Below are 25,624 nucleotides of genomic sequence, written 5' to 3'. Positions count from 1 at the left end.
CTCTGCCATCAGCAGTGGCCCGTAAGTCATATGTCATCATATGAATCCAGGAAGAGAGGCCAGTTTCAGTTATTTCCAAATAAATGTTTTCTTAATTGCCTGATATTGAGATAGAATTTCCCAGTAGAATTAGAATCAGAACACATTAAACTCTGTTAAAGTTAAAAATTTCTACAGAATATAAAAATTTACACAATTTCTATTTTGGATGTTTGTCCCCAACTACTCCCTCAAAAGAACAGATCATTTTGAGCAATATTTAGCAGAATAATTTGCCAACTATTACTTGCCTGGGGTGCCAAGAAACTAGAGAACAGTTTCTAATAAAGCATATATATTCCACGACAAATGTAATTTTCATTTCAACACACTATAAAGACCATACATAGGCCCAGATATAAATGCTAGTGATAATACTATTTGGTAAAAACAAGTCCTTCTGTTGTACATAGTACTGCTGCTAAATATGGAATATTTCACCGCACAAGATTATTACTAAGACTATTGAGAGGAGTCTTAAAACTTTAAAGCAAAATATAAAATTCAAATGTATTAAAAAAAAGTTAAGTTCTCTTCTTCAAGAAACATTGTGATCAGAGTATAATATCTTCTCTTGTTTCTACCCTTGCTCTAAAAATGCAGTTTTGATAATTTAACTATTTGGAAAGCTATAAAAATATATTTTAAGGTAGTACAAAATTATGCCTAAACTTAAAAGCCCCAAAATGCACACAGACAGCTTTTCAGTGAAAACAAACAAACAAACAAGCAAACAAACCAGTTTTCAGGCTGTCCTTGCTATCAGTTTTGCATTCCAGGTTCTCTTAAGGATAAATAAGTAGCCCAACACTGAATTTCAGAACCTCTGTGAAACAGCTTCAAGATTCCACAAACCACACACTTACATGCTCTTTAGCTAAGCAATACAAGAGGAATGGTATTGAGGGAAATTTAATTATCTGTCACAGAAAAAATCTGAAAATAACTAATGGTTATTTTGGGGTGGTGATATTATGGGTAATTCTTTTCATTATCTATACTTTAAAATTTTTCAATTACAAACATGACTGATTTGAGAATACATATTACTTTTTAATGTGAAAATAGTATTTTCTCACTTGGTAATTTCCCTTCTAGGAATTTACCTCCAAATTTCACTACCCACTCCTGCTCCCTCCCCCAGGAAAAAATGCACAGTTACATATACAAAGATTATTCACTGCAAATTATTTACTCTAAGTGAAAACTGGAAATTATGTAATGTTTAATAAGAAAATTGTTAAACAAGAGGATTCATCCACTAGGTGAAACACTATGCAGCTATTAAAAATATTTTATGAAGTTAGATATATTAAGCAAAATATGCTATAATGATAAATGGAAAAAAGGATACAATTTATATAAGTGTATATAGTATATGATCTCATCTATGGAAAAAAAATTTAAAGGCTAGAGGGAAATATGTCATAAGAATGATTTACTCCCACTGGTGGAGGAATTACACATGTACTCTTTGTACACTATATGCTTCTATTTTTTATAGTCAGACTCTATTTCTTTAATACAAAACAAAACAAAAAAAGTTTAAGGGCACAAACGACTTTTCTGGAATTTTATTTAACAGACAAAACCAACAACAAAAAAAACTAGCCATACAATTAGAAGGAAACAATTCCTTGCTAGCACAGTATTCATAAAACACTACTCAAGGACACACACAGCATAGCAAACTAGCAACCACTATTGCCTAAAATAGTTTAACAGTCTAAATGCTATTATTCTTTTCCCATTATGCTAATTTTACAAAATTAGCTACTCTAATTCATAAACCACAAACCAACACTACAAAGCTTTTCTGAAGTATTATATTAGGAAGCTGGATTCTATCACCACCTGCCTTGCCTTTTGTGTGCAAAATTTACATAGAAATCTAACATAAGAATACTGCTTCAGATGAGAATGTAATTACATTTCTTAAACAATGTTAAGCTATTTGATAGATTAGACCAAAATGAAGATCTCTTTTTGTGTACTGATTTTTCTTTTCCTAAAAGGCAAACAGTCTTGGATCTCCCAAGCTGTGTAGAAAATACATCATTCTTCCGTGATTCAGAACGAGTGACAGAGAAGTGCCAAGTGAAAATAACTGGGTCCCTGGAGTGCCTGGGTGGCTCAGTTGGTTAAGCAGACAACTCATTTCAGCTCAGGTCTCGGTCTCAGGGTTCCTGGAATCGAGCCCTGCCTTGGGCTCTGCGTTCACAGAGCTGAGCCTGCTTGAGATTCGCTCTCCCTCTCTCCTTGCCCCCCTCTCTCTCTTTCTCTCAAAAAATAAACATTAAAAAAAATAACGGGGTCCAATTTTTCATCACACAGACATTTAAATTAAGTCCTAAAATTTGCCATGGGTTCAAACTTGGAAAACAAGACCTCTAAGTTTTAAAACACAAACTTACATTGATTTTAAGACATACTATATCGAAGAAATTTCTATAAGCGTAAGTACGATCATGGTATTTATCTGATATTGTTCTTTACACCACTTTAATTTCTCTCACTGTAATTACTGTAATACGTTCAGCAATGAGAACCTAAAATAATAAATAAAACGTTAAGGCCACTAGCCATCTTATTTACAGTATTTGAGGTAGCTGTATTGATTGAAGACACAAATCAATCAAGTGAAGACACAATCAATCAATCATCCAGCGAATGAAGATAACACTGCTTTAAAAATCCTTATTAATAGTATACTTTAAGAAACAACTGTATCAGTGCTGTTGCTAAACAATTCTTAATGCAAATTACAGAGAAAGCTCACAGAGCAACTCTCCAAAACTTCAGATCTACAAGAACTTTTTCTCTTCACTACCTTCCTATTTCCCTCATTCCTCTCAACTTTAAAATCGCCACTCACACCAAATTACCAGGAACATGCACCCATCTTAAATTCACATTATTTCTTATTATATGTTAAGGGTACCTTTTTTAAAAACCTTTTTTTAAGTTTGTTTATTTATTTATTTATTTATTTGTTTATTTATTTATTTATTTATTTATTTTTTGAGAGAGAGACTGACAGAGCATGAGCAGGGGAGGGACAGAGAGCGAGAGGGAGGGCAAGAGCCAGGATCCCGAGCAGGCTCCCCACTGTCCAGGCAGAGCCCCCACCAGGGGCTGGAGCCCACCAACCATGAGGTCAGAATGTGAGCTGAAAGCGAGTCCAAGGCTCAACCGAATGAGCCACCCAGGTGCCCCAAGGCCACCTTCTTTTGAAAAGCAAAGGGAGATAGGTGGGTTCTGTGGACTAGAAATTGAGCTTTTAAATTAAATCATTTTACACATGTATACCAGGATCTGAGCGATCTTTCAGGATGCAACCTGTGCCTTCAATTACAAATGCATCGATCTCAGTATCTGATAGCCAAACCACCGTACTGCTCCACAGTGCCCCCTAGCTCCACCAGCTTTATCAGTTTAAAAGGCACTCGGTTTAAACTGTCAACCTCAAGCGAAAGTGTCACTCACACCAGCTCTACATAAACAGTTCTTAAATCGATACCGTATTATCTACATTTGACCTAATAAATAACAGCTGAATTAATTAAACCTTGCAACCAACACTGTTAAAAGCTGATGAGAAAAAAAAATTATGAACTAATGGGTTTGGAATTCAACCACATAAAAAATGTTCAGAAGTTCTGTAGACGTTTTCTTTAACGCACAATTGGTTCGATTTTTAGAGTCCGTAAGCAAGGGCTCATATACAGATATACAATTAAAAATGCCTTCTTTTAATGTAATTTATGGGGAAAGAGCAAGGCATTAGGCCATGGTTCATTAGAGGGATGGCATCAATTTCTTCATTTTTAGCAATGCTGGGATCAGGATTAAGTAATCTCATTACAGTCCCATTATTTATCATTACAAACTTAGCATAATTGGTAACAATGGTAAATTTGTGACCTTGGTCCTGATACCAAAAAAATAAGTCAGATTCGGAATCCCTCAGGACTAGTGGGGTGGGGGGGTGGAGAACAAAAACTGAAGATGACATAACTAGCCAGATGCCCCTACTTTTTGGAAATGGACTCCTTCACATTAAGCAAAACTTCCAAGAACAACAGCAACCAAAATGACTCAAGTTTTCAAATGTCCTTCACCTTACATAGCCATTCTGGGAAAAAAAAAAAAAAAAAAGTCCTAGGTTATTGCATATTCAAGCTGTAGTGCATTTGCACTAATAAGGGGAAAAACTGAATAGGATGAAAACCGGGAAGAAAAAAAAAATACTGAAAAAGGACGAAACTCCAGACCAACTACAACAAGGCAGGGTAGAGTACGTCAAAAACACAAGGTTTTATTCTAAAGAATGGTTTTGTTTCAACTGTTTTTCTGAAGTATTTAATTTGCACGTCTTAAAATAGAGACCCTGAGGAGAGCAGCTTGAGGCAGTGAAAGGAAGGGGGGCGGGTTAGGTAAGAACAGAGACTCGTGAGAAGATATGTGCGGTGCATTAGAATGTGCAGCGGAGGGGGGGGGGATGCAGGATTCGGCGTCGGGAAGCAGTTGAGGGCTTTAGGAGTAGAGAGGCGGCCTCAGATGTGGCTTAAGGAACGCGTCTTCGCAGCCAGAACGCACACCTGGTAAAGGGACAACCCAGGCGAAGAAAGACCGAGCCACCGACTGTGCAAAGGCAAGGGATGACCATTTTAACACCAGTTCTATTGTCTGGAGTATTAGATGGAAATGCCTCAGGCACGAGATCAAGCGAGGCTGACACCAGATCCGAGACGCTGTCGGGCAAAAGCAGGGAGACAAGATGGACAATGGCCGGCCGGGCATTCCCGGCCACCGGCCCCCCCCCCCCCGTCCTCGCCGGGCCAAGGAGGGGCGCCCCGGTCATGGGGGCCGCGCGATGCCCCGTCGCGGGAGTCCGGGCGCAGGCGGCCCCGTCCCTCGCCGCGCAGCCCGGGAGCACCCAGACTTCCCCTCCCACCCCACCCCCCAGCTGAAAGCAGGGAAGACGCGGAATTTGGGCTCTGGAGCGGAGGCCACGGACCAGGTCACGGCCCGGGTGGGAGGCTCTGGGCGAAATTCTGTGTGGCCACCGAGGGTGGCGTAGAAAAGGCAAAGCCCCGGCTGGTCGGGTTACTGATTGGACGACACTCGACTCCGGGGGAGCGGGCCCCGAGCCCTTCGGCGCTCACCGACCCCCTGAACCCCCCAGGTCCGCACTGTCCCAGGCCCCTCGCCTCAGCTGGAGACCCAGCCCCCCCCCACCCCAACCCCCCGCTGCAGCCGCCCCTCCCGGCCAACAGCTCCTCTCCCGGACCCTCGCCTCGGACGCTCCCGCCGAGCCCCGGGCCGCACCTCCGTCTTGGTGATCCGGTGCCGCCCCAGCTTCACCACAGCGAAGTTACCCTTGCCCAGCGTGCCCTCGATGTCGTAGAACCCCACCCGGACCGGCCCGCGCTGCAAGTGCTTCGGGCCATCCGCCATGACCATGCTGGGCCCCGCTGCTAGACACGGCGGACTGGAGCGCGGGCTGGCGGGCCGGCGGCGCGGCTGGGCTCCGGCGACGCCGCTCCGCTCGCTCCCTCGCTCACTCCCTCCCGCTCCGCAGGGCCCAGCCAGGCGCGCGCCGCCGCTGACGTGCGCCGACGTCAGGGGGCCGGGGCTGGGAGGCGGGGGCGGGCCCGGGCCTCGATTGGTCACCATGGCGACCGGAGCACCGCCGACGTCGGCGGCGGGGAGGGAGGGAAGACGGGCGGGGCCTGGACGGCGCGTTCTTTCCGGACTCCGGTGCCCGGGGTTCTCGACTGCCTCGCGGCTGCCAGGGGCGGGGTCGCCGCCTGGCCCGCCCAGTTCCTCGGCCACCCAGACGAAGGGCAAGAGCGAGCCCTGGTGGGCGGAACGGAGGGGTGCAGAGACCTGGCCCGGGTCTGCGGTCTCCTTCCCCTGCCTCGGCGTTCTCCGCCTACCTGGGGAGCTTCCCGCCAAAACCGCTCACCTGTGACTGCATTTGGCACCGGGCGAGAACTGTGGCTGAGCAACGCGTTGCTCACAGGCTCCTTTCTTTGTATCCTTTTCTCGTCTGCTTTTGTAGAAATCCCTCCACCTTTTGATGTCTCTGAGGAATCATTCTGATAGCAGCAGGGTCGCTTATAGACACACAGAATGTCGGCGTTTGAAAAGACACTAGAGATCACTTAATCCAGGGATTTGGAGCCTCAAATGGGCTTCAGAGTCTCAGCCCGCCTAAAATGTTTGCGAATGTTTGCTTTCTGGACATGGTCTGGGGGGAGATGGGGCCGTAGCTTTTGTCGGATTCGCAAACGTGTCGGTGACCCTGAAAAGGTTAAGAAATACCTGTCTAATCCAATTTCTTTTCAGATGATGAATCAAGCCCCAAAGAATGAAGGGAATTGCCAGGGTCATGCAGATCATGGTAGAATTAGGATTGCAAATCACCACACACCAGTCTTCCGTGTGGCGGCCCAAGGAAACAGGAACAGTGTTCTCATAATATTTTGAAATATATTACATGGCGCCAGATCTTGCTTTCTAAATGCCAATCTCTACCAAAAGGAACCAGACTCTGAAGAAATGGCTGATTCGAGGTCAGAAAGATGGAAAGTATAAAATGTCCTTGAAGGTCTTGTGCCAGGGAGCAAGATTTTCGAAGAATGGTGAGCACACATCAAAAGGAAACGAGCCGGTTTGACGCTAACTCCACCTACCAAGACTGGGACAATTAGAGCACCAAGAATGAATAATGATAAAAAATGAAATTCATTGTGTCATAATTCAAAAAAGAATACACAAGTGCATCTTTAATATTAAACTGTTCAATATTTATTTAAATATAAAGGTGGGGGGAGAAATAACTTTTTGACAGTTAATGCACTGGAAGAAATGGTAGGAAATCACCATTTTGCAACCATTATAATAATTGATTCAGATATGGAATTCTCAATAGATTTAAAAATTATAAAATAGATGTTAAAATCCCTGAGACAGGATATTTACACACTCTCAAAGTATCCTCAGGTTTCTTATTCATTACAAAGTGACAAAATGGCACCTTTACAGTGGAGAAATCTGGTAGACAACACCCTAACAAATAAACAAAGTTAACGTCACCACTTATGGGATAAAAATGACATGATGTGCCTTCTGATGTGAGATACTGACAAGGATACAGTGTCTCTTATATAGTATCTCACTCAAAAATCCATGTTCTGAATCTAATCACAATGAAACAATTAGAAAAATGCAAATTAAGAAATAGTCTACTCATCCATTGGCCTATACTCAAAAAAAAAAAAAAAAGTCAGTGTCATGAATGATAAAGGCTGAAAACCCATTATAGATTTAAGTAAAGAGACCTGCCACTAAAGCCAACATGTAATTTTGAATTGTAAGAAACGTGCTATAAAGGAATATTTTCAGGACAGTTGTTCAAATTTGAATATGGATTGTATAATAGATAATAGTTTTGTTTAAATGTTAATTAAGCCTTTTGAATTTTGTAATTGTGGTTATGAAATAGAGTGCCCTTATTAAGAGACACACACTGGAGTATTTTTGATATTGTAACTTACTCTCAAATGGTTTAGCAAAGATAGATCATGTGGCAAAATGTTCAACTGATAAATCTAGATAAGGGGTATATGGTAGATATTGTATTGTTCTTGCAGCTTCTGTTTTAGTTTTTAAATGAAAATTTAATGTGTATATGTGTACATTTTATATTATTAATATTCTTCATGTAGGATCAGTTGGTTCTTGGGTCTTCCACCCGCTCTTTTTCTGTCCTTCAATAAGGTATTGTGCATGCAATACCTTACTCCACTGTGAATTATGTTGTTTGCAAAAGTGAGAAGGAAGGTTGTCAGACAGGTTTCTGGATTGAGGAGAGTAGTATGAGGGTTTTTATCACTATACCAGGAGCCCACATCCATACCGTGGTTCAAAACGAGTTCCTATATACATTTTGCCAGTTAGAGTAATGTGTTATAAATGCTCTGGGGTTGGGTTCCTTTGGGAACCTGATGCAAAGCTATTTACATAAGAACCCCAAAATGCAAATAGGGACCCATCTAAAGCTAACAACCTCCGCCTTTAAAGTACATCTTTTGAACAGAAATTAAGAGTCTTTTCCATCAGATTATTTTAATCAGATAACCAGGCCAACTACTTCCTTGCAGAGTCTGGAAATAGGACTCGATTTGGGGCTGGAAAGAGGAGGAGGAGATGGCAGGGAGTACCAACAGGTTTTTGGCAAATGAGAGATCAGTGCGAGGATGCTGAGTGTCTGGAGGTCAGAGGAAGAGAAGCCATGGATAGGAGAGAAGTAGGAGGAGCTGTGCCAAAAATAAACCTTGCCCCCTTGGAAATGCAGCAGGTGCACCACTGAAAATTACGGTAGGCTGTAAATAGAACCCTGGACAGACTATGTGGACGAAGAGTATTGCAATCTTGGAATCTGTGATTCAGCTCAGTTTCCTCAGTCCAAGAGATCTACTTTTCCCTCTGCAGTTCTTTCCCTAAGTGTCTCTTATGTGCTTTTGCGTCAAATGACAGCTATATACATTTTAGAAATTATCGATATTATCCAACTCTTGTTTTCCTCTCCTCTTTCTCTCTCCCCCTTTTCCCTCTCCTCTTTTTTTCTCTCCAAACACACACACCACCACCACCACCACCACCAATCAGGAAAAAGAAAGTAAGATAAAAGGGAAAAAAGGAGACAAGAGAGGTTTCATACAGTTCCTATATTTTTTCATCTCCAGTTTTATTATCAATGAGGGAGAGCACTCTGGATACCGATTTCCTACTTGCTTGGCCTTTAAAATGCAATATACCCAGTTAATGCTGTGAATCCATTATATTTGCCATTGAGTTAGTAAAAAGATGTTAAGATAACATGCCAAAAGGCAAAAGCATGTGTATATATAAACAATTAAGAAAGATGATGAGAAGCTGAGATAAGAATGAATTCTAGAACATACTGAACTTAGAACAAAAATGTGGAGAGGAGTTAGCAAGGAGTTAACGCAAGAGTGATTTGAAATGTGAGGGGAACCTTCATGGTTCACAGTGCTGTACGTATTTTGCTGAAACTGATAGTCTATGAACTTGAAAAACAAGATATGTGCCATGTTTCCTTGATCATGAACATCTGCATTTTTACTGTTTTATTGTTTTAGGACAGAATAAAAGTCAACATACCAGGCAGCTCAGGACTGAATTCAGATTTAGTTCAAAACTGAAACCTGGTGGAGACTTTATTGGAGCACTTTGCTTAGAAAAAAGAGATTACAAAGCTAAAATGAATGCTTTTCTTTTTATATTACACAAGGAAGAATGTACATGAGAAAGTCCCAATCACTCACCTGTGCCAATTAAAATAGCTTCTGATGCTTATAAAATACAGGTATTCCCCAAATATGCATCGATCTGTCAAGTTAATGAACATGTGGGTGCCACTATGTTTAAGAAACTATTATGAAAATAAAACTAGAGGATGGACGCTATTTAAACAAGGCTTTCTTTGGTTCTTTTAAAGGATGGGTAGCCATGTTCTGGCTTCAATTTTTCAAGTTTAGTTTTAGCTGTGATGGATCTTCTCTAAATGAAAAACATGTGATTCTCCCTAAACTTTGAAAATAATTTCAAAATTTTTCTATCTCCTCCCAGACAACAGGTTTTCTTAGGATCCTAAATTTGAAAGGGATCTCAGAGTATCATAGGGAGTCTATCTTCCCTTCTGATACAGAAATCTCTAGACACTTGACAGATGGTGCCAAGCAGTGGTTTCCTGCTTCATGCTTCATGCTTCATTACATGTCTCACATGTAATCTATGTGAAACAGTTCATTTCAGTAGAAAATATGCCCTCATATTAGCTTCAAAGCTGCTTCTGACTTATATCGTTTTATTATTCTACCTGGTACAAGACATTACAAGCAGATACACACCTACCATCGTGTTCTTTCTTCAGGGGTCCAAGCAAAACATTCCCAAATTCACTGTCTATTTAATTATGTTTCTAGCCCACTACCCTTCCTTCTTGTGCTTCTCTGGACTCTGGTTTGTCACTGTCTCTTAAAATATTATTCTCCAAACTGAATACAGTAGCCAAGGTATAGTCTAAGCGGTGTAGAATATTGGCCTGTCTCTCCTTTGATCCAGACGCTGTACTCATACTAGTTCAGCCAAAGATAGTGCAATTTTTCTTTTTAGCAGCTACAGCCCAGAGTTAAGATTAAGGCCAGCTGAAATTTCTTGGTCTTTAAAAATTTTTTTTAATATTTTTTAGAGAGAGAGACAGAGCATAAGTGGGGAGGGGCAGAGAAAGAGAGGGAGACACAGAATCTGAAGCAGGTTCCAGGCTCTGAGCTGTCAGCACAGAGCCTGACATGGGGCTCAAACTCATGAGCTGGGAGATCATAACCTGAGTCAAAGTCAGACGTTTAACCAACTGAGCCACCAGGACGCCCCTCTGGGTCTTTTAAAATAACAATTATTATTACCATTTTCTCGGACAACTGATTTTTCAAAAATATCAATACAAAATCTTATAGTTAAAATGTCATCTTGTTGGTTTTGCCCATTGTTCCAGCTAATTGAATCGTTTGGATTCTTCACTCTCATGTCTATCCTATTACCTAATCTTCGTTTTTGGAGCCATCTGCCAATTCCACCAGCGTGCCTACTAGATCTTTATTGCAGTAATTATTCTTTGCAATGCTACTCCTACTACAAGTGTGTGGCTCACAGTAGGTTCATAACTGGTATGGTAAACCAGTAAACAGGGCACAGCCTGGACCAGAGTCTTAGAGGTGACCACTTGATATCTTCCAGTTTGACTTCCAACAGTTTACTGGTCAACATCCATTTTATTTGATTTCTCATACAACCATGAGTTCCAGGAAGTTTCCATGTCCATGCTGCTGGGATAAGATGCTAAAGAGGGTCATCAACGTTCTAATATCATTGTTTCTAAGTATCAGCTACTCAATTCTCCGTTACTTTCTATTTAGTTCATTATATGCTGTTAGTCGAGTATTTTACACCCATCTTCCCTAACCCCACTAGGGCATGAGCTTCTTTGAGGGGAAGGATAGTATCTCAGTCATTTTTGAAATTCCTAAACTCTTAAGCAGAACTCAACAAATGCAGTTTAGTTTGACATTTATTGCATTCATGTGGTAGGCACCATAGCAGAAACTACGGATGCAAACATGAGTAAGGCACTGTCCCTATCCTTGGGAATTTTATGCTTTGGAGTGGGAGCTCTAAAATCTGAGCGCTTAAGTGTGAATCATGGCTCTGCTCCTTACTAGCTGGTGACCTTGGAAAAGTTGCTTAACCTTTCTCTGCCTCAGTTTGTTATCTCTTAGATAGTGCTAATAACGGTGCCTACTGTAGACACATAAAAAAAAATACCAAAAATTTAACGTGGTGAGAGCCGAGAGATGAAGTTTGTACAGACAGCTCAAATGAGAGGCAATTAGCTCAATTTAATGGTTTGCAGGGAAGGCTTCCAAAAGATGAAACTTGAGCAGAGTTGTGAAGTCTTAGTAAGACTTTGCCAGGTGGGAAATGCTTGGGTGAGCATATGAAGAAGAAACATCATGAGCAATGGTCCTGAAGGTGTGAAGAGGCATGATGTGTTCAGATAACTGCCATCAATTGTGAACTTTGAACCTCAATGATGAGAGTGTCTACAGATAAAGCGAAAAGATAGGAGACCAGGTCATGGAGGGCTCCCTCTTCTCCTTCCCTCCAGATTGCTATTCCTAAACCCTTCCAAAAAGAAATTCTGAAGTTGCAACTGGTAGGAAGCTGCTGGAGCAATGAATGCCAACTGTAGCTGTGATGAACTGTGAGGGATGAAGAAGAGAGAGATATTGAAGATTGCTACCAGGTTTTCGGAGAGCTTACCATATGCTATTTACTCTGCTGGACACTGAACATATAAAGGTGGATGAAATATGAACCCAGTCCTCAAAGAGATATCATCTATTTCATTCAGATATTTAGTCCTTATTTCTCGAAAAAAAATATATAATATAGATATTGTGAAGACTATTCAATAATTTGCAGATACCAATATATAATGTCTGTGTACTAGAACAGAGTGAGTTGTGCTAGGAGTCATGTGTTCTGCAATGCCATTTACATGCTCTGGATATTTAATTCTGGAGCTCAGTCTAGAGAGCTAGGTGGAAAATTTGGAGATTGTACCATGAAATCAAGGATGTGGAGGGTATCATGCAATGGGAATATCAAGAGTCAAGGAGAAGACATGGCAGCTACTTATTGCATTCTGCTGGTCTAGGAACAGGTTACTCACAGCTCAGAAGGATCCGCCCACAGATTCATGGGAGGCCTGGTTTTGAGTTTTTACCATTATGACTCATCACTGAAGTGAATAAACCTTACAAGTAAGTAAAGAGTCATTCTTTTCTCATCTTCAGTCTTGGGAAGTTTGTTATATTGTAAAAAGTGGAATCTTATTAGCTAATTTACTAGTAGATTAATTTTTTGTTGGTTTTTCTTGGCTTTATAGGTATATTTTGGGAGCAAAGCCTATATACATTTCAGTTTAATATAATCGTCCATCCAATTTTGGTGACTATTAATTTTAGCCTACTTTTATCAGATCCCTTTAGATTATTTAAGTGTTTATTTAGATTTCTTGTATGTGTAACTACAACAATTATTTTTAAATTCTCACCTATTTTTAGTCTCCAAGACTGAAGAATAGATTTGTTTAGTTCACTAGTTTAAAGACAAAATGCATAGAACAAGCAAAAAAAGAAAAAAAATCCCACTACCCCCACCCCACCCCTGCCCTCCAAATAAAAGAGTGAAGGAAAAGACAAAATCTTATTTGTTTACTCACAAGAGTGGGAAAATAAAGAGAAGCATCCCCTCCTTGCCAAGGAGAGGCCATAAAAATGGAAATGGATAGCGATGGGAAAAATACTTTTAGAATCTAGGGATAAAAGAGCTTAAAGGAGAAGAAATTCAAGAAGGAGGTAATACTTTCAATCACTGAAAAGATGTCAAGCAAGATAAAGATGAAAAGAATTCATTAAGTTGAGTCATGAAGAAATAATTGATGATTTTTGCACAGAATTTCAGTACTGAGGGTGGAAGCCAAACTTGAGTGGGAAGTGGTGAAGAAGAGGGGGTATAGACTGTTCTTTCAAGAAACTGGTCTGTGAAGGAATAAAGATCGACAGGGATGTAGAGTCAAGAGAAATTTTTTTTGTTTTTTATCATCTTTTTTTGTTTTTTAAATTTTTTTGATGTTTATTTATTTTGAGAGACAGAGATAGACCATGAACAGGGGAGGGGCAGACAAAGAATCTGAAGCAGGCTCCAGACTCTGAGCTGTCAGCACAGAGCCCGATGCAGGACTCAAATCCATGAACCTTGAGATCATGACCTGAGAGGAAGTTGGATGCTTAACCCCCCAGGTGTCCCTGTTTTTCATTTGTTTAACTGGTAGAAACTTAAGGATTTTTGGAAGAGGAGAGGGAGATCGAAATAAAAGTAATGAGAGATCATCTATAAAGGGCAAAGAAATCTAGAACACAAGGGACTTTTCAGTGAGAAGGTGAGATGCCTCCTTTACTATGATGTGGGTGGGGAAGGAAGCAACAGTGCTTTGTCTGCAGGTAAGTGGGTAGTTTGTAGTGCAGGAACTTTGTCCTTGGAATCAGTTTCATCTATGAAAGTAGGAAGCAGGTCATCCACAGAGTGAGAGAGTAGAGGATTGGAAACTTTCGATGAAGCATGTAGGTATGCAAAATCTGCTATGAAAATGAGGGGGGAAGTTGATTAGGACACATCGCAAACTTGCTGGGCTATAGGAAGCTCCAAGACGGTCCAAGTGAGGTGGGAGAACCGTGAATTGGTAGAAATACCAATCCAAATGGTCATGGGACTTTTTCTTCTTTTTTAAAAGTTTATTTATTTTGATATAGAGAGCACACATACATGAGCAGAGGAGGAGCAAACACAGAGACTCCCAAGCAGGCTCCACGGTGTCAGCACAGAGCCCAATATGGGGCTCAAACTCACAAACCAAGAGATCATGACCTGAGCCAAAACCAAGAGTCAGTTGCTGAACCGACTGAGCCACCCAGGCACCCTGGGACTTTGTCTGACAATGTTTGGTAGCCTGGATGTCAATTGATACAGTGCTACAATATGCTGGGTGTCAAAGGGTCAAGGGAGTAGAGAATTAGGCAAGAAAATTACTGAAAACAAGTACCATGCAGTCTGGATAGAGAAATGCATGAGGGTAAGAAGGGGAGGGGAGACTGGTGGGAAAATGGAGGGCTCAAGAGTTTGGAGCATAAAGGAAATGAGCGTGAGGGCATGCAAGACCTTGAGGAGTCATGTCTATGCTGGTATGTTTGACTTAGATAATGTTTTAGGTGGTAAGATACAGAGAATATCCTCAAGAATGGGTGATTAAAGAGGGGTGGTCTGCCTCTTTCCCCACTGTATTCCCAGTTACTTAACAGAATGCCTGAAACACAATAAGCCTCCAATATTTATTTGCTAAAAAAAAAAAAAAGAATAAAAATGATTTCTTTCCTGCTTTCCAGTATGTTATACCAATTTTCCACTTCCCCACATATTTCACTAGTTAGTTACAATTACGGTAAATGTTTTATTTATTTATTTATTTATTTATTTATTTATTTATTTATATATGTGAAATTTATTGACAAATTGGTTTCCATACAACACCCAGTGCTCATCCCAAAAGGTGCCCTCCTCAATACCCATCACCCACCCTCCCCTCCCTCCCACCCCCCATCAACCCTCAGTTAGTTCTCAGTTTTTAACAGTCTCTTATGCTTTGGCTCTCTCCCACTCTAACCTCTTTTTTTTTTTTTCCTTCCCCTCCCCCATGGGTTCCTGTTAAGTTTCTCAGGATCCACATAAGAGTGAAACCATATGGTATCTGTCTTTCTCTGTATGGCTTATTTCACTTAGCATCACACTCTCCAGTTCCATCCACGTTGCTACAAAAGGCCATATTTCATTTTTTCTCATTGCCACGTAGAATTCCATTGTGTATATAAACCACAATTTCTTTATCCATTCATCAGTTGATGGGCATTTAGGCTCTTTCCATAATTTGGCTATTGTTGAGAGTGCTGCTATGAACATTGGGGTACAAGTGGCCCTATGCATCAGTACTCCTGTATCCCTTGGATAAATTCCTAGCAGTGCTATTGCTGGGTCATAGGGTAGGTCTATTTTTAATTTTCTGAGGAACCTCCACACTGCTTTCCAGAGCGGCTGCACCAATTTGCATTCCCACCAACAGTGCAAGAGGGTTCCCGTTTCTCCACATCCTCTCCAGCATCTATAGTCTCCTGATTTGTTCATTTTGGCCACTCTGACTGGCGTGAGGTGATACCTGAGTGTGGTTTTGATTTGTATTTCCCTGATAAGGAGCGACGCTGAACATCTTTTCATGTGCCTGTTGGCCATCCGGATGTCTTCTTTAGAGAAGTGTCTATTCATGTTTTCTGCCCATTTCTTCACTGGGTCATTTGTTTTTCGGGTGTGGAGTTTGGTGAGCTCTTTATAGATTTTGGATACTAGCCCTTTGTTCGATACATCATTTGCAAATATCTTTTCCCATTCCGTTGGTTGCCTTTTAGTTTTGTTGGTTGTTTCCTTTGCTGTGCAGAAGCTTTTTATTTTCATAAGGTCCCAGTAATTCACTTTTGCTTTTAATTCCCTTGCCTTTGGGGATGTGTCGAGTAAGAGATTGCTACGGCTGAGGTCAGAGAGGTCTTTTCCTGCTTTCTCCTCTAAGGTTTTGATGGTTTCCTGTCTCACATTTAGGTCCTTTATCCATTTTGAGTTTATTTTTGTGAATGGTGTGAGAAAGTGGTCTAGTTTCAACCTTCTGCATGTTGCTGTCCAGTTCTCCCAGCACCATTTGTTAAAGAGGCTGTCTTTTTTCCATTGGATGTTCTTTCCTGCTTTGTCAAAGATGAGTTGGCCATACGTTTGTGGGTCTAGTTCTGGGGTTTCTATTCTATTCCATTGGTCTGTGTGTCTGTTGTTGTGCCAACGGTAAATGTTTTAAAAGAAAAGTACTGCCTGCTGTGGGATTGCATAACATGAGGTCCTGATCTAGTATGGTGGTGTAGGGGTCAAGAAATTTCCCTAAGGAAGTGACATTTAAGGTAAGGTCTGAAAAAAAAGTAGGAGGAAGCCAGGGGATGAGAAGTAGAGAAAGTTTTACCAGTGAAAGCAAAAAGATTTAGAAGTATCTTGAGGTTGGAAGAAGCTAAAAATGTCATAACTATATAGCTACAATGGCAGCTAGAGGGATGGGCTGAGTGTGTAGATTGAGATATTATATGAAGTCCTATATATCCTAAATCATGGAGTAGGTTTTGACCCATTTGACTCCAAGTGTGCAAGTTGACTTACAACTACTATTGTTAGCTCATAAGCATAAATACGAATTATAGGGGCACCTGGGTGACTCAGTTGGTTAAGTGTCCGACTCTGGATTTCGACTCAGGTGATGATCTCCCAGTTCATGTGAATGAGTCCTGCAATGGGCTCTGCAGTGACAGCACCGAGCCTGCTTGGGATTCAATCTCTCCCTCTCTCTCTCTATTCCCCTCCCCTGCTCTCTCTCTCTCTCTCTTTTGAAAATAAAAATTCTAAGAATTATATTACATGGATGTGTGATTCCACACTGTCAAATTTGAAAGCTGAAAGATCACATTCACCTAAAATGTCTCCTCCAGCAGTCTGCTACTTCCCTTATGTAAAGCCAATAAGGAAGAAACCTTTGGATTAAACAAAGCAGATGCAATAGCCTTCTCAAAACCACTATTAAAATTCACTTTGGTTACCTGGAGAGAAAGTCTCTAGGCCTTCCTCGCCACTATTCTCATTTTTTTCCATTAGTTTCATGATTGGGTTAATTAGGTATTTGCATAGGGAAAAGAGAAGCATCAGTTAATGAAATGAGGAGAAGGCAAGGAATAGCAGAGGCCTCTGTCTGATGATGGGGATGAGAAGCTCACGAAGGTAAGTGTTGTAAAGGAGATTCTGAATCTTGTGCTGTCCTGGTGCAGCGAAGGTCCCAAAGGATATTTGTTTCACAATTTGTATAGTATAAACCTGAATAAAACTCAAAGTTAGCCAAGATAGAAATTACCATAGGATGGATGCTGACCCCCGAGGTCAATCTTGGGGGAACTGTGTAGTACTTAAATGGGTTATCTCTTCATTTGATGGGCCCCCAAATGTGGGGCAACGATCAGGTGGAAGCCTATGACACGGAAGGTCAAAGAATTCACCTGAGGCAGAACAAGAAGATACAAGTTTACTGAATACACTGCAAGGGAGCTGCAGGAAGGGCAACAGAGGAGAGGCTGTCTGCCATGAGGCAGTGGGAGGGGCTGCTTTTAAGGAGGGAAAGTGAGGAGGAATGGTGACATATGGAATTTTCCCTTCTCTGGTAACTGTGTCTAGTTTTAGGTAGCCCATTGGTCATTTAGAGCCTATGGCTATTTCTGGCTGGGCTGTCTGATTCAGCCAGGTGGGTAGCCTGTATTCAGCGAGGTGGTCAATGTGGCCCTTTCTGCATTCCATTGCTCAAGCCTGTTTGTCTAAAAGCAGCCTCCATAAACTGTAGAGGAAAATCATCATGAAAGTAGGAAATAATGGGGGGATAAAACAGAAAAAATCCCCAGGCACAGAGAAGCCTGGTGTGTGTGTGCACATGTATGTGCACTCATGTATGTATCTGTGTGTACATCTGAAGCTTGGGGCAGGACCCTTCTGTGGAATTAGCAACAGGGGCTCAGATTGCTGGTTTAAGTGGCATCAGAACCAGAAGCCAGAGTGTGGAAAACTGGTGGGGATTGACTGACCTTGGGCATTTACTGAACACTCCATAATAATCTCCTCTGTCCCCAAGGGCTGGCGAATTATAATCTAAGGGTACTTTCTCCTTTATGTTTTTAATGTTTATTTTTTGACACAGAGAGAGCGAGCGAGCAGGGGAGGGGTAGATAGAGAGAGGGAGACACAGAATCTGAAGCAGTCTCTAGGCTCTGAGCTGTCAGTACAGAGCCCAATGCAGGGCTCAAACTCACAAACTGTGAGATCATAACCTGAGCCAAAGTCAAGAGTCAGACACTTAACTAACTGAGCCACCCAGGCACCCCTAAGAGTACCTCCCCTTAAGGCTGCTTCTCCTTGAGGGTTGGAGGGTAGAGTGGGCCTAAAAATAGGACTGGGACCTGAAGAGTTGTTTGATGGCATGATACCCAGACAGAGCAATTAATGATGGTACTCTGGTGTTTGGAGCTCTCTCCCCTGGGGTTATCCCTTCCCCTCTCCTTGATCTCACTGGATGTTGACACAGACTGGGATTTGCCCTTTGGTCTTTTCCCACACCAAATGCTCAGACAGAGTAGCTGATACCATCAGAGAAATATATGCTCACAGGCCAAAGTAATGAGACATTAGGAGCATAACTACTTCAAAAGAAAACAACAGCCTGCATTACAGATGCCACCAGAAGCAAATATGTTAAATCCAATGCCTGACAAATATAAAACAAACATAATAAATAATCAGTAAGAAAATCATTGAAATCAAGAGGAAATACCAGGCATGAAAAGAATAGGAGAAATAACATAACCTTTCAGATAGTAGAATACACATGACTGCACAACAAGTTAGTGAGCTGGAAGATCAGATTAAGGAGCTCTTCTAGAAGGAAGCAGGGAAGAACATATAAAACACAAGAGATAAAGAAGATTGAATTACAATGCAAACTTCAAACTTACAGATAAGAGGAGCGTCAAAAGGTTGTAGCCGGTTACAGGGGTGCAAGAACATCTGATTCTGAGGGTTCTGATTCTGAGATGACCAAGTTTGGCAATTCTCCACAAACTCCAAAGGCAGTGAAACAAGAAGAGACCTTACTTCAGTGAGGCCAACAACAGGAAGACAGGGAACTAGTCTCAAAGACTGTCTCCCAAGTGCTGAAGATACTTCAAGGTTTACATAAGGAAAACAAAAGTTGGTGAGTATATGTCAGTGGGCAAAGACAGGTGGATCATTGTCTTAGGATCAATCATCGCAGGAGTGGGAGGGCTTGGTGGCTCAGGGAGGGCCTTATTGGTTGAGGTTCCCGTCAGGAGATGCTCTACCTGCAGGGTCTTTTTCCTGGGTTAAGAGACAAGCTGAAAAGAAGAACTTAATGAATTGTCAAGTTTGAGGTCAACATGGATGTAGTTGAAGTCCTCTTTCAAGGAGAGAAAAAGTGGAGAAGAAATATTTGAAGAAAACAAATTTCCCAGAATTAAAGTTTCAAGACTTCCTATTTATGAAGTACCAAACAAGAGTGATAAGGAGAAACTGACCCTGGTATTATTATAATAAAATCAAAGCTTTTACAGGCAAAGATAAAATTCTAAAAGTTCCTAGAGAGACACAGAGAGAGCAAATCAACTATAATTAAACAAGAATCATCAGAATTTCAGACTTTATGAGAGCAACAAGAAGACAATGGTAATATTTTGAAGTATTGGAAAGACAAAAGAGTTTTGAGCCTAAATTTATACCCAGCCAAATTATCATTCAAATGTTTGGGTATAATAAAATTATTTTCAGGTATATAAAGCCTCAGTAGGGTTGTCATACAAAGACCCATATTGAAAACACTATTGGAATAAGGAAGCAATTTGTTTAAAATTGTAATGTTTATTTTGGGGGGAGGGGGGAGACTGAGTGGGGGAGAGGCAAAGAGAGAGGGAGACACAAATTCCAAAGCAGGTTCCAGGCTCTGAACTGTCAGCAAAGAGCCTGATGCAGGACTCAAACTCACAAACCATGAGATCATGACCTGAGCCAAAGTTGGACATTAACCAACTGAGCCACCCAGGTGCCCCAGGAAGCAAATTTAAGAATTTCAAAAATTAGCCAAGACTGAGGAATAGGAAACAAAGTTTGTCTACAATAGCCTATACTTAAATTCTACACAGTATTAAGAAGTAGTGTCTTTAAACATTTTTTAAAAATTTTTTCATGTTTATTTATTTTTGAGAGACAGAGCACAAGCGGGGAAGGGGCAGAGAGAGAGAGAGAGATAGAGAGGGAGACACAGAATCTGAAACAGCCTCCAGGCTCTGAGCTGTCAGCACAGAGCCTGACGTGGGGCTCGAGCTCATGAACTGAACCATGAGATCATGACCTGAACCAAAGTCGGACACTCAACTGACTGAGCCTTCCAGGTGCTACTACGTTAAACCTCTTTAAGGTAGGGTGAGTAAAACAATGAATTTAAAGAAAGTAGTAGGGAATAGAGAAGAATAGCCAAAATTAGTGAATTAGAAAGTAAAAATAGAATACAGAAGATCAACAGAACCCAAATTTGATTTTTTGAAAAACACTAATAAAATAGACAAGCCTGTGGCAAGACTGCTCAAGAAAAATGCAATTATTAAAAGACTAGTATTTTCTTACCATCTTTTTTTTTTTAAGTTTTATTCATTTATTTTGAAAGAGCATAAGTGGGGGAGGGGCAGAGAGAGAGAGAGAGAGAGAGAGAGAGAGAGAGAGAGAGAGAGAAAGAGAAAGAGAGAGAGAGAGAAAGAAACCCAAGCAGGCTCCCTCCTGTCAATGCAGAGCCCGGCTTGGGGCTTGATCCCATGAACCGTGAGACAACCTGAGCCAAAATCAAGAGTTGGATGCTTAACCAACTGAGTCACCCAGGTGCCCTTCTCTTGTTATCTTCAAATACAACTTTAAAACTTTAAGAGTCTGAAGTATAAATGAAATTGAGGGCAAAGGTGTCCATGGTGTTGTCATAATATCTCCACACTACACTTTTGAAATAGATTCCTAGAAAAATGTAATCTACCAATTGAATTAAGTCCTTAATAGTGCTACAACTAATAAGAAATTAAGGCTATTTATTTTTTATTTATTATTTAATGTATTTTTGAGAGAGAGACACGGAGTGTGGTGAGCAGGGGAGGGGCAGAGAGAGGGAGACAAAGAATCTGAAGCAGGGTCCAGGCTCTGAGCTGTCAGCACAGATGATCCCACAAGCTGCTAGATCATGACCTGAGCTGAAGTGGAGGCTTAACCAACTGAGACGCCCAGGTGCCCCAAGCAATTTAAAAATCGTATCACAAAACATTGAGACTGGTAGTTTTATAGGCAAGTTCTATTAAACTTTTATGAGACATAGCATACTAAACTTATTGCAAAGTCTAACAGAGAATGGAAAAAGAGAGGATATTCCCTATCTCATTTATGAAGCCATGCAGTCTTGATCCCCAAGCAAGACAAGGATAATATGAAAAAGGAAAATTCCAGATCATTTTCTTGGGAATATAAGTGTAGAAATCCTAAATAAAACATTTACAAACTAAGTCCCACAGAGTATATAGAATAAGATATGCATGTAGTGTTTTCTTAAGTACGCAAACAAATTTATAGAAAATCTGTAAGTGTAACTTACAACATTAACAGCTTCAAGGACAAAAATAACACAATCATCTTAAAAGATATGGAGAAATATTTCATAGAAATTGAGCATAAATTCATGATAAAAATTCTTAGCAAATCAGAAATTTGCTTAACCTGGTGAGAGATATAATGGCATACATTATACTTCATGGCGAACAGTCGTAGCATTCAATTTAAAATCAGGAATGAGACGGGTGCTGTTTATCAACACTGCTGTTTGACTCTTGTATCATCAGTTTTAACTAGTGCAATAAGATGAGAAAAAGAAGATAGAGGCATAAGCACTAGGAAGGAGAAAACAGACTGTCATGATTTGCTGATGGCATGATTGCTTCAGAGACAATCAAGGCGCCTGGGTGGCTCAGTCTGTTGAGCATCCGACTTCCACTCAGGTCATCATTTCATGGTTCCTGAGTTGGAGCCCTGCATTGGGCTCTGCGCTGCCAGCTCAGAGGCTGGAGCCTGCTTGAGATTCTGGGTCTCCCTCCCTGTCTGCCCCTCCCCTGCTCACACTCCTTCTGTCAAAAAGTAAATAAACATTAAAAATAAATTTTTTAAATAAAAATAAAAAAAAAATCAAGGACTCCTGGAGCAAGTAGAAATAAGAAGAGCATTTAGAAAAGTCAATTAACTCCTGTATGACAAAATAACCATAAAATGTAACAAAAGACACCACATAGGACGCATTTGAAAATGTCAGATAAAAGTTTTTAAGAATATGTGCAGGACCTCCATGAAGAAAGTGTAAAACTATTGAGACTACTACAGAAGTTCTAAGTAAACGAAGAGAAATCCTAGGATATTTCTTGTATCTTCAATGGAGAAAACTTTAAGATTTTAAGTATTTTAATTCTCACATTGGTTTGTAGGCTTAATATAATCCCCCCAAAGTTCAATACGATTTTAATGGAACTTGATCATTTATTCTAAAGTTTATGTGGGAGATTCAAGGGCCAAGAAGTCCAGACATTTCTAAAGAACAAGAGTGGGGAGGAAAGATTTGCTTTACTAGAATAACAGGATTTATTTTGAAGCTACAGTATCAACATAGTATGGTATTTGCTTAGAAGTAGAAAAATAAACTTTTGGGCAGATGGAAAACTCAGAAACAGAGCCATACATTTATGGAACTTTGATATATGATAGATGTAGTATGGCAGATCAATGGGGAATGGATTTGTAAAAAATGTCTATCTATATGGAATACAGAATGTCTAGTAAGTGGATTTGTAAAAAATGACTATCTATATGGAAAAACTGATACGGATCCATGCCTCCTATCATTTGTGAAAAATGAACTCCAGATAAATTAAGGACTGGAATATTAAAAGTCAAATTTTATTAGAAAATATAGGTAACTATCTTTCTGACTTTGGGGTGGGGAAGCATTTATGGAAGATGCATGGTAAGCCTCTAACCGTAGAAGATCAATAAATCTGACTATATTAAAATTAAGATCTGAACAGCAAAAGAATCTTACAAAAGGAAAAGAGAAGGCACCAACTGGAAGAAAGTATTTACAACCTAGCCAACCAAGAATTGATAGCAAGAATTTATAAAGTTTTCTTCAAATTAATAAGGAAATGACAAACCAATAGAAAATGGGCAAGGAATACAAATAGGAATTTCAGAGGCAAGGATACATATGATCAGTAAAATCATGAGATGGTCAACTTCATTGACCGGGGAAGGCAAATTAAACCACAATGACATACCAGTTTATACCCATTCGGTGGCAAAATTAAGAAGCATAAGAGTGCCAAGTATCACAGCAAATGTGAATTGACAGGGTGTCTTACATCAACTCTTAGGATTGTAAATGGGAATGACCACTTTGGGGTTTATCTAAACATTGAACATTTCCATATGCTATAACTCAGCAATCCTACTTCTAGGTATACACCAGAGAAAAATTCTATGTGCCATAGGAGACTAACAAAAACATTCCCAACAGCAGCAGGAACATTTACTAAGATAAATACCTGAAACCAAATACTTATTGATAGGAAATGAAGAAGTTTTGGTGACTTCACACAATGGCATATTACATAGTCAAATAAATAGCTATAAGCAAAAATATGAATCATCTGAGCAATGTGTTTTTTAAAAAAAGGAAGTTCCCAAAGATTTTATAGGTTGATACTCTTTTAGTCATGTTAAAAACAAAAGAAAATTGAACAATCTCTAGAAATAGAAGTGTGTGATGAAGCTTTAACTTCAAAAATAAATTATAATAATAACAACTGTAAGATTCAAGGAAGGGGCAATAGAAGAATGGATTGAGGAGAAGCCCAGAGGTGGATGTAAAGGATTGTTCATGTTCTAATTCTATATTGGGTGGCTGGTTAACAAGTATTTTTATTATTAATAATGAACAAATACCCAAATAAGTACATAGTATACATAAAAACAAAAGAGTGTCATACTTAGGCCAATGATCAGAGTGTGTCATGAATCAAACATAATCCAATTCTGTGCACTTCAGTGAAAAGACAGCTATAATATCAACTCCTCCGCCATGTTTTGGTTTATTATCAGGTTGTAATTAATCCATATGACAATCCTAGTTTTGATTTCTTCTATAATCTTCTTAAACATGGACCAAATAATAATGAGTTAACATAATTTGCTCAAGGTCACCAAGCTAGCACGTGGTAGAATCCAGATTTTGAAGAGTCATCTCTGATTCCAGGGCCTAGCCTTCAACAAGTGACTGGGTTAGGCTCCCCATCACTAAGACTGGTTTATGCACTACTGTATCAACCAAGAGCAACTGTTCTGCTGAGGATAACAATTCTCTAGGTATGTGAGGGTAAGAGGTCACCTAACTTTTAAGTATTTTGCCACGACAAATTGAGGAAACTTGCACATCTGTGTCCTCATGGATAAGCTGTGTTAAATGAACTCGCATACTGAGCAATAAAAATCTGAAGGCAAAAGAGTTCAAGTAAGAAATGTCACACACCACTGGGTTCATTCCTCTAGCATGCGTAATGTTACCTCGTCATAAGCCCACGCAAGAATGCAAAGATAAGGAACGTTTGCAAAATGTTTTTAGCTACTGTAAGTTTGCTCTAGGCCTAATTTATTCTGCTTTATGATCTCATTCTTCTTTTTGGTTTCTTAATTCTTTGAAGAACACCAAACGCGAAGCTCAGGCCCCCTCTACTGGTCAGTCACATTTTGTTGTAAATGTCTTCCTAAGTAGACATCCATCCATCAATCTCCAAGACTAAATTTGATCATTATCAAAAGATTTGATAGCTTTTCTAGGGCCCTGATTTATTTTTTCTTTTGAGGGTAGAGTTGACAGTGAGAAAGGAGAGAATATATACATTTTTTTTCTGAAGGAAACAGACGCCACCAAGAACTTGTTTTGGGGCCGATGCCAAATAACTTGTACAAATACTTTGGGGGAAAAGTATCAGAAATGTGATCAGCTTGAGAGGCAGCCTCAGCAGCCTTCGCTTTACAGCTAAAAGAATCTATTAACTTTCTTCAACTCATCAAGTTAAATTTATTAGGTAGTCTCACAGAGTTCTGTCTTTTTGGGTTTTTCTCTCCCCCATTTCCCCCAAAGTTGATGTTTTTGTCTTCTTTCCTGTGTTTACATGTCCAATCTATTCGTCAGAGTAAAATGAAGACCTCTGAGGACAGAAATCACATTTAATTTTCTGTCAGGTTCAGTCTCCAACTCCCAAATAGTGCATACCTCATGGTAAATAGCAATTATGCTACTTAGCTAGCCGTCTCAAATTGCCACGTAACAACAGAAAACCTCCCATCCAGTAGCCCAAGGGAATCTAAATCAAAAGGATGAAAGAAAATGCTGACCACTTCCCAGAAGACTAAGTACAGTGATTGTACTGTTGTGCCCATAATCACTGTTTGATCAGAAACATTTCAGGTATGTTGTTTCCAAGAGGCTGAAGTAGTCAAGTTCAGGAAACGTCTATTAAAAGGACTTCCATTTTCTCTACGCCTGAACCTCCAAATCCTTAAACACCAAAGAGGGCGAAACAATATGGTTCCTCGTTGTTTTCAACTCACGTGACAT

The 25,624-nt window shown here is 40.2% G+C and overlaps 1 protein-coding gene across 2 annotated transcripts in view; it reads right to left on the bottom strand.

Moving 5' to 3' along the window:
* SIK2 (salt inducible kinase 2) overlaps positions 1-25,624 on the bottom strand; it is a 159,473-nt gene that overhangs the window by 116,958 nt on the left and 16,891 nt on the right. The window contains exon 1 of one of the 2 annotated variants that reach the window (XM_047877792.1): positions 5,371-5,623. The exons of the other annotated variant lie outside the window; for it this stretch is intronic. Within the exon in view, the coding sequence (XP_047733748.1) occupies positions 5,371-5,505 (135 nt within the window). The 5' untranslated portion in view covers positions 5,506-5,623. Of the gene's footprint in view, positions 1-5,370; positions 5,624-25,624 lie in introns of those variants that run through there. 2 annotated transcript variants of the gene reach the window in all.

The sequence above is a fragment of the Prionailurus viverrinus genome, chromosome D1 (genome assembly GCF_022837055.1).
Source record: "Prionailurus viverrinus isolate Anna chromosome D1, UM_Priviv_1.0, whole genome shotgun sequence".
Classification (NCBI taxonomy): Eukaryota; Metazoa; Chordata; class Mammalia; order Carnivora; family Felidae; genus Prionailurus; species Prionailurus viverrinus.
This window is presented reverse-complemented; position numbering and strand designations above follow the sequence as displayed.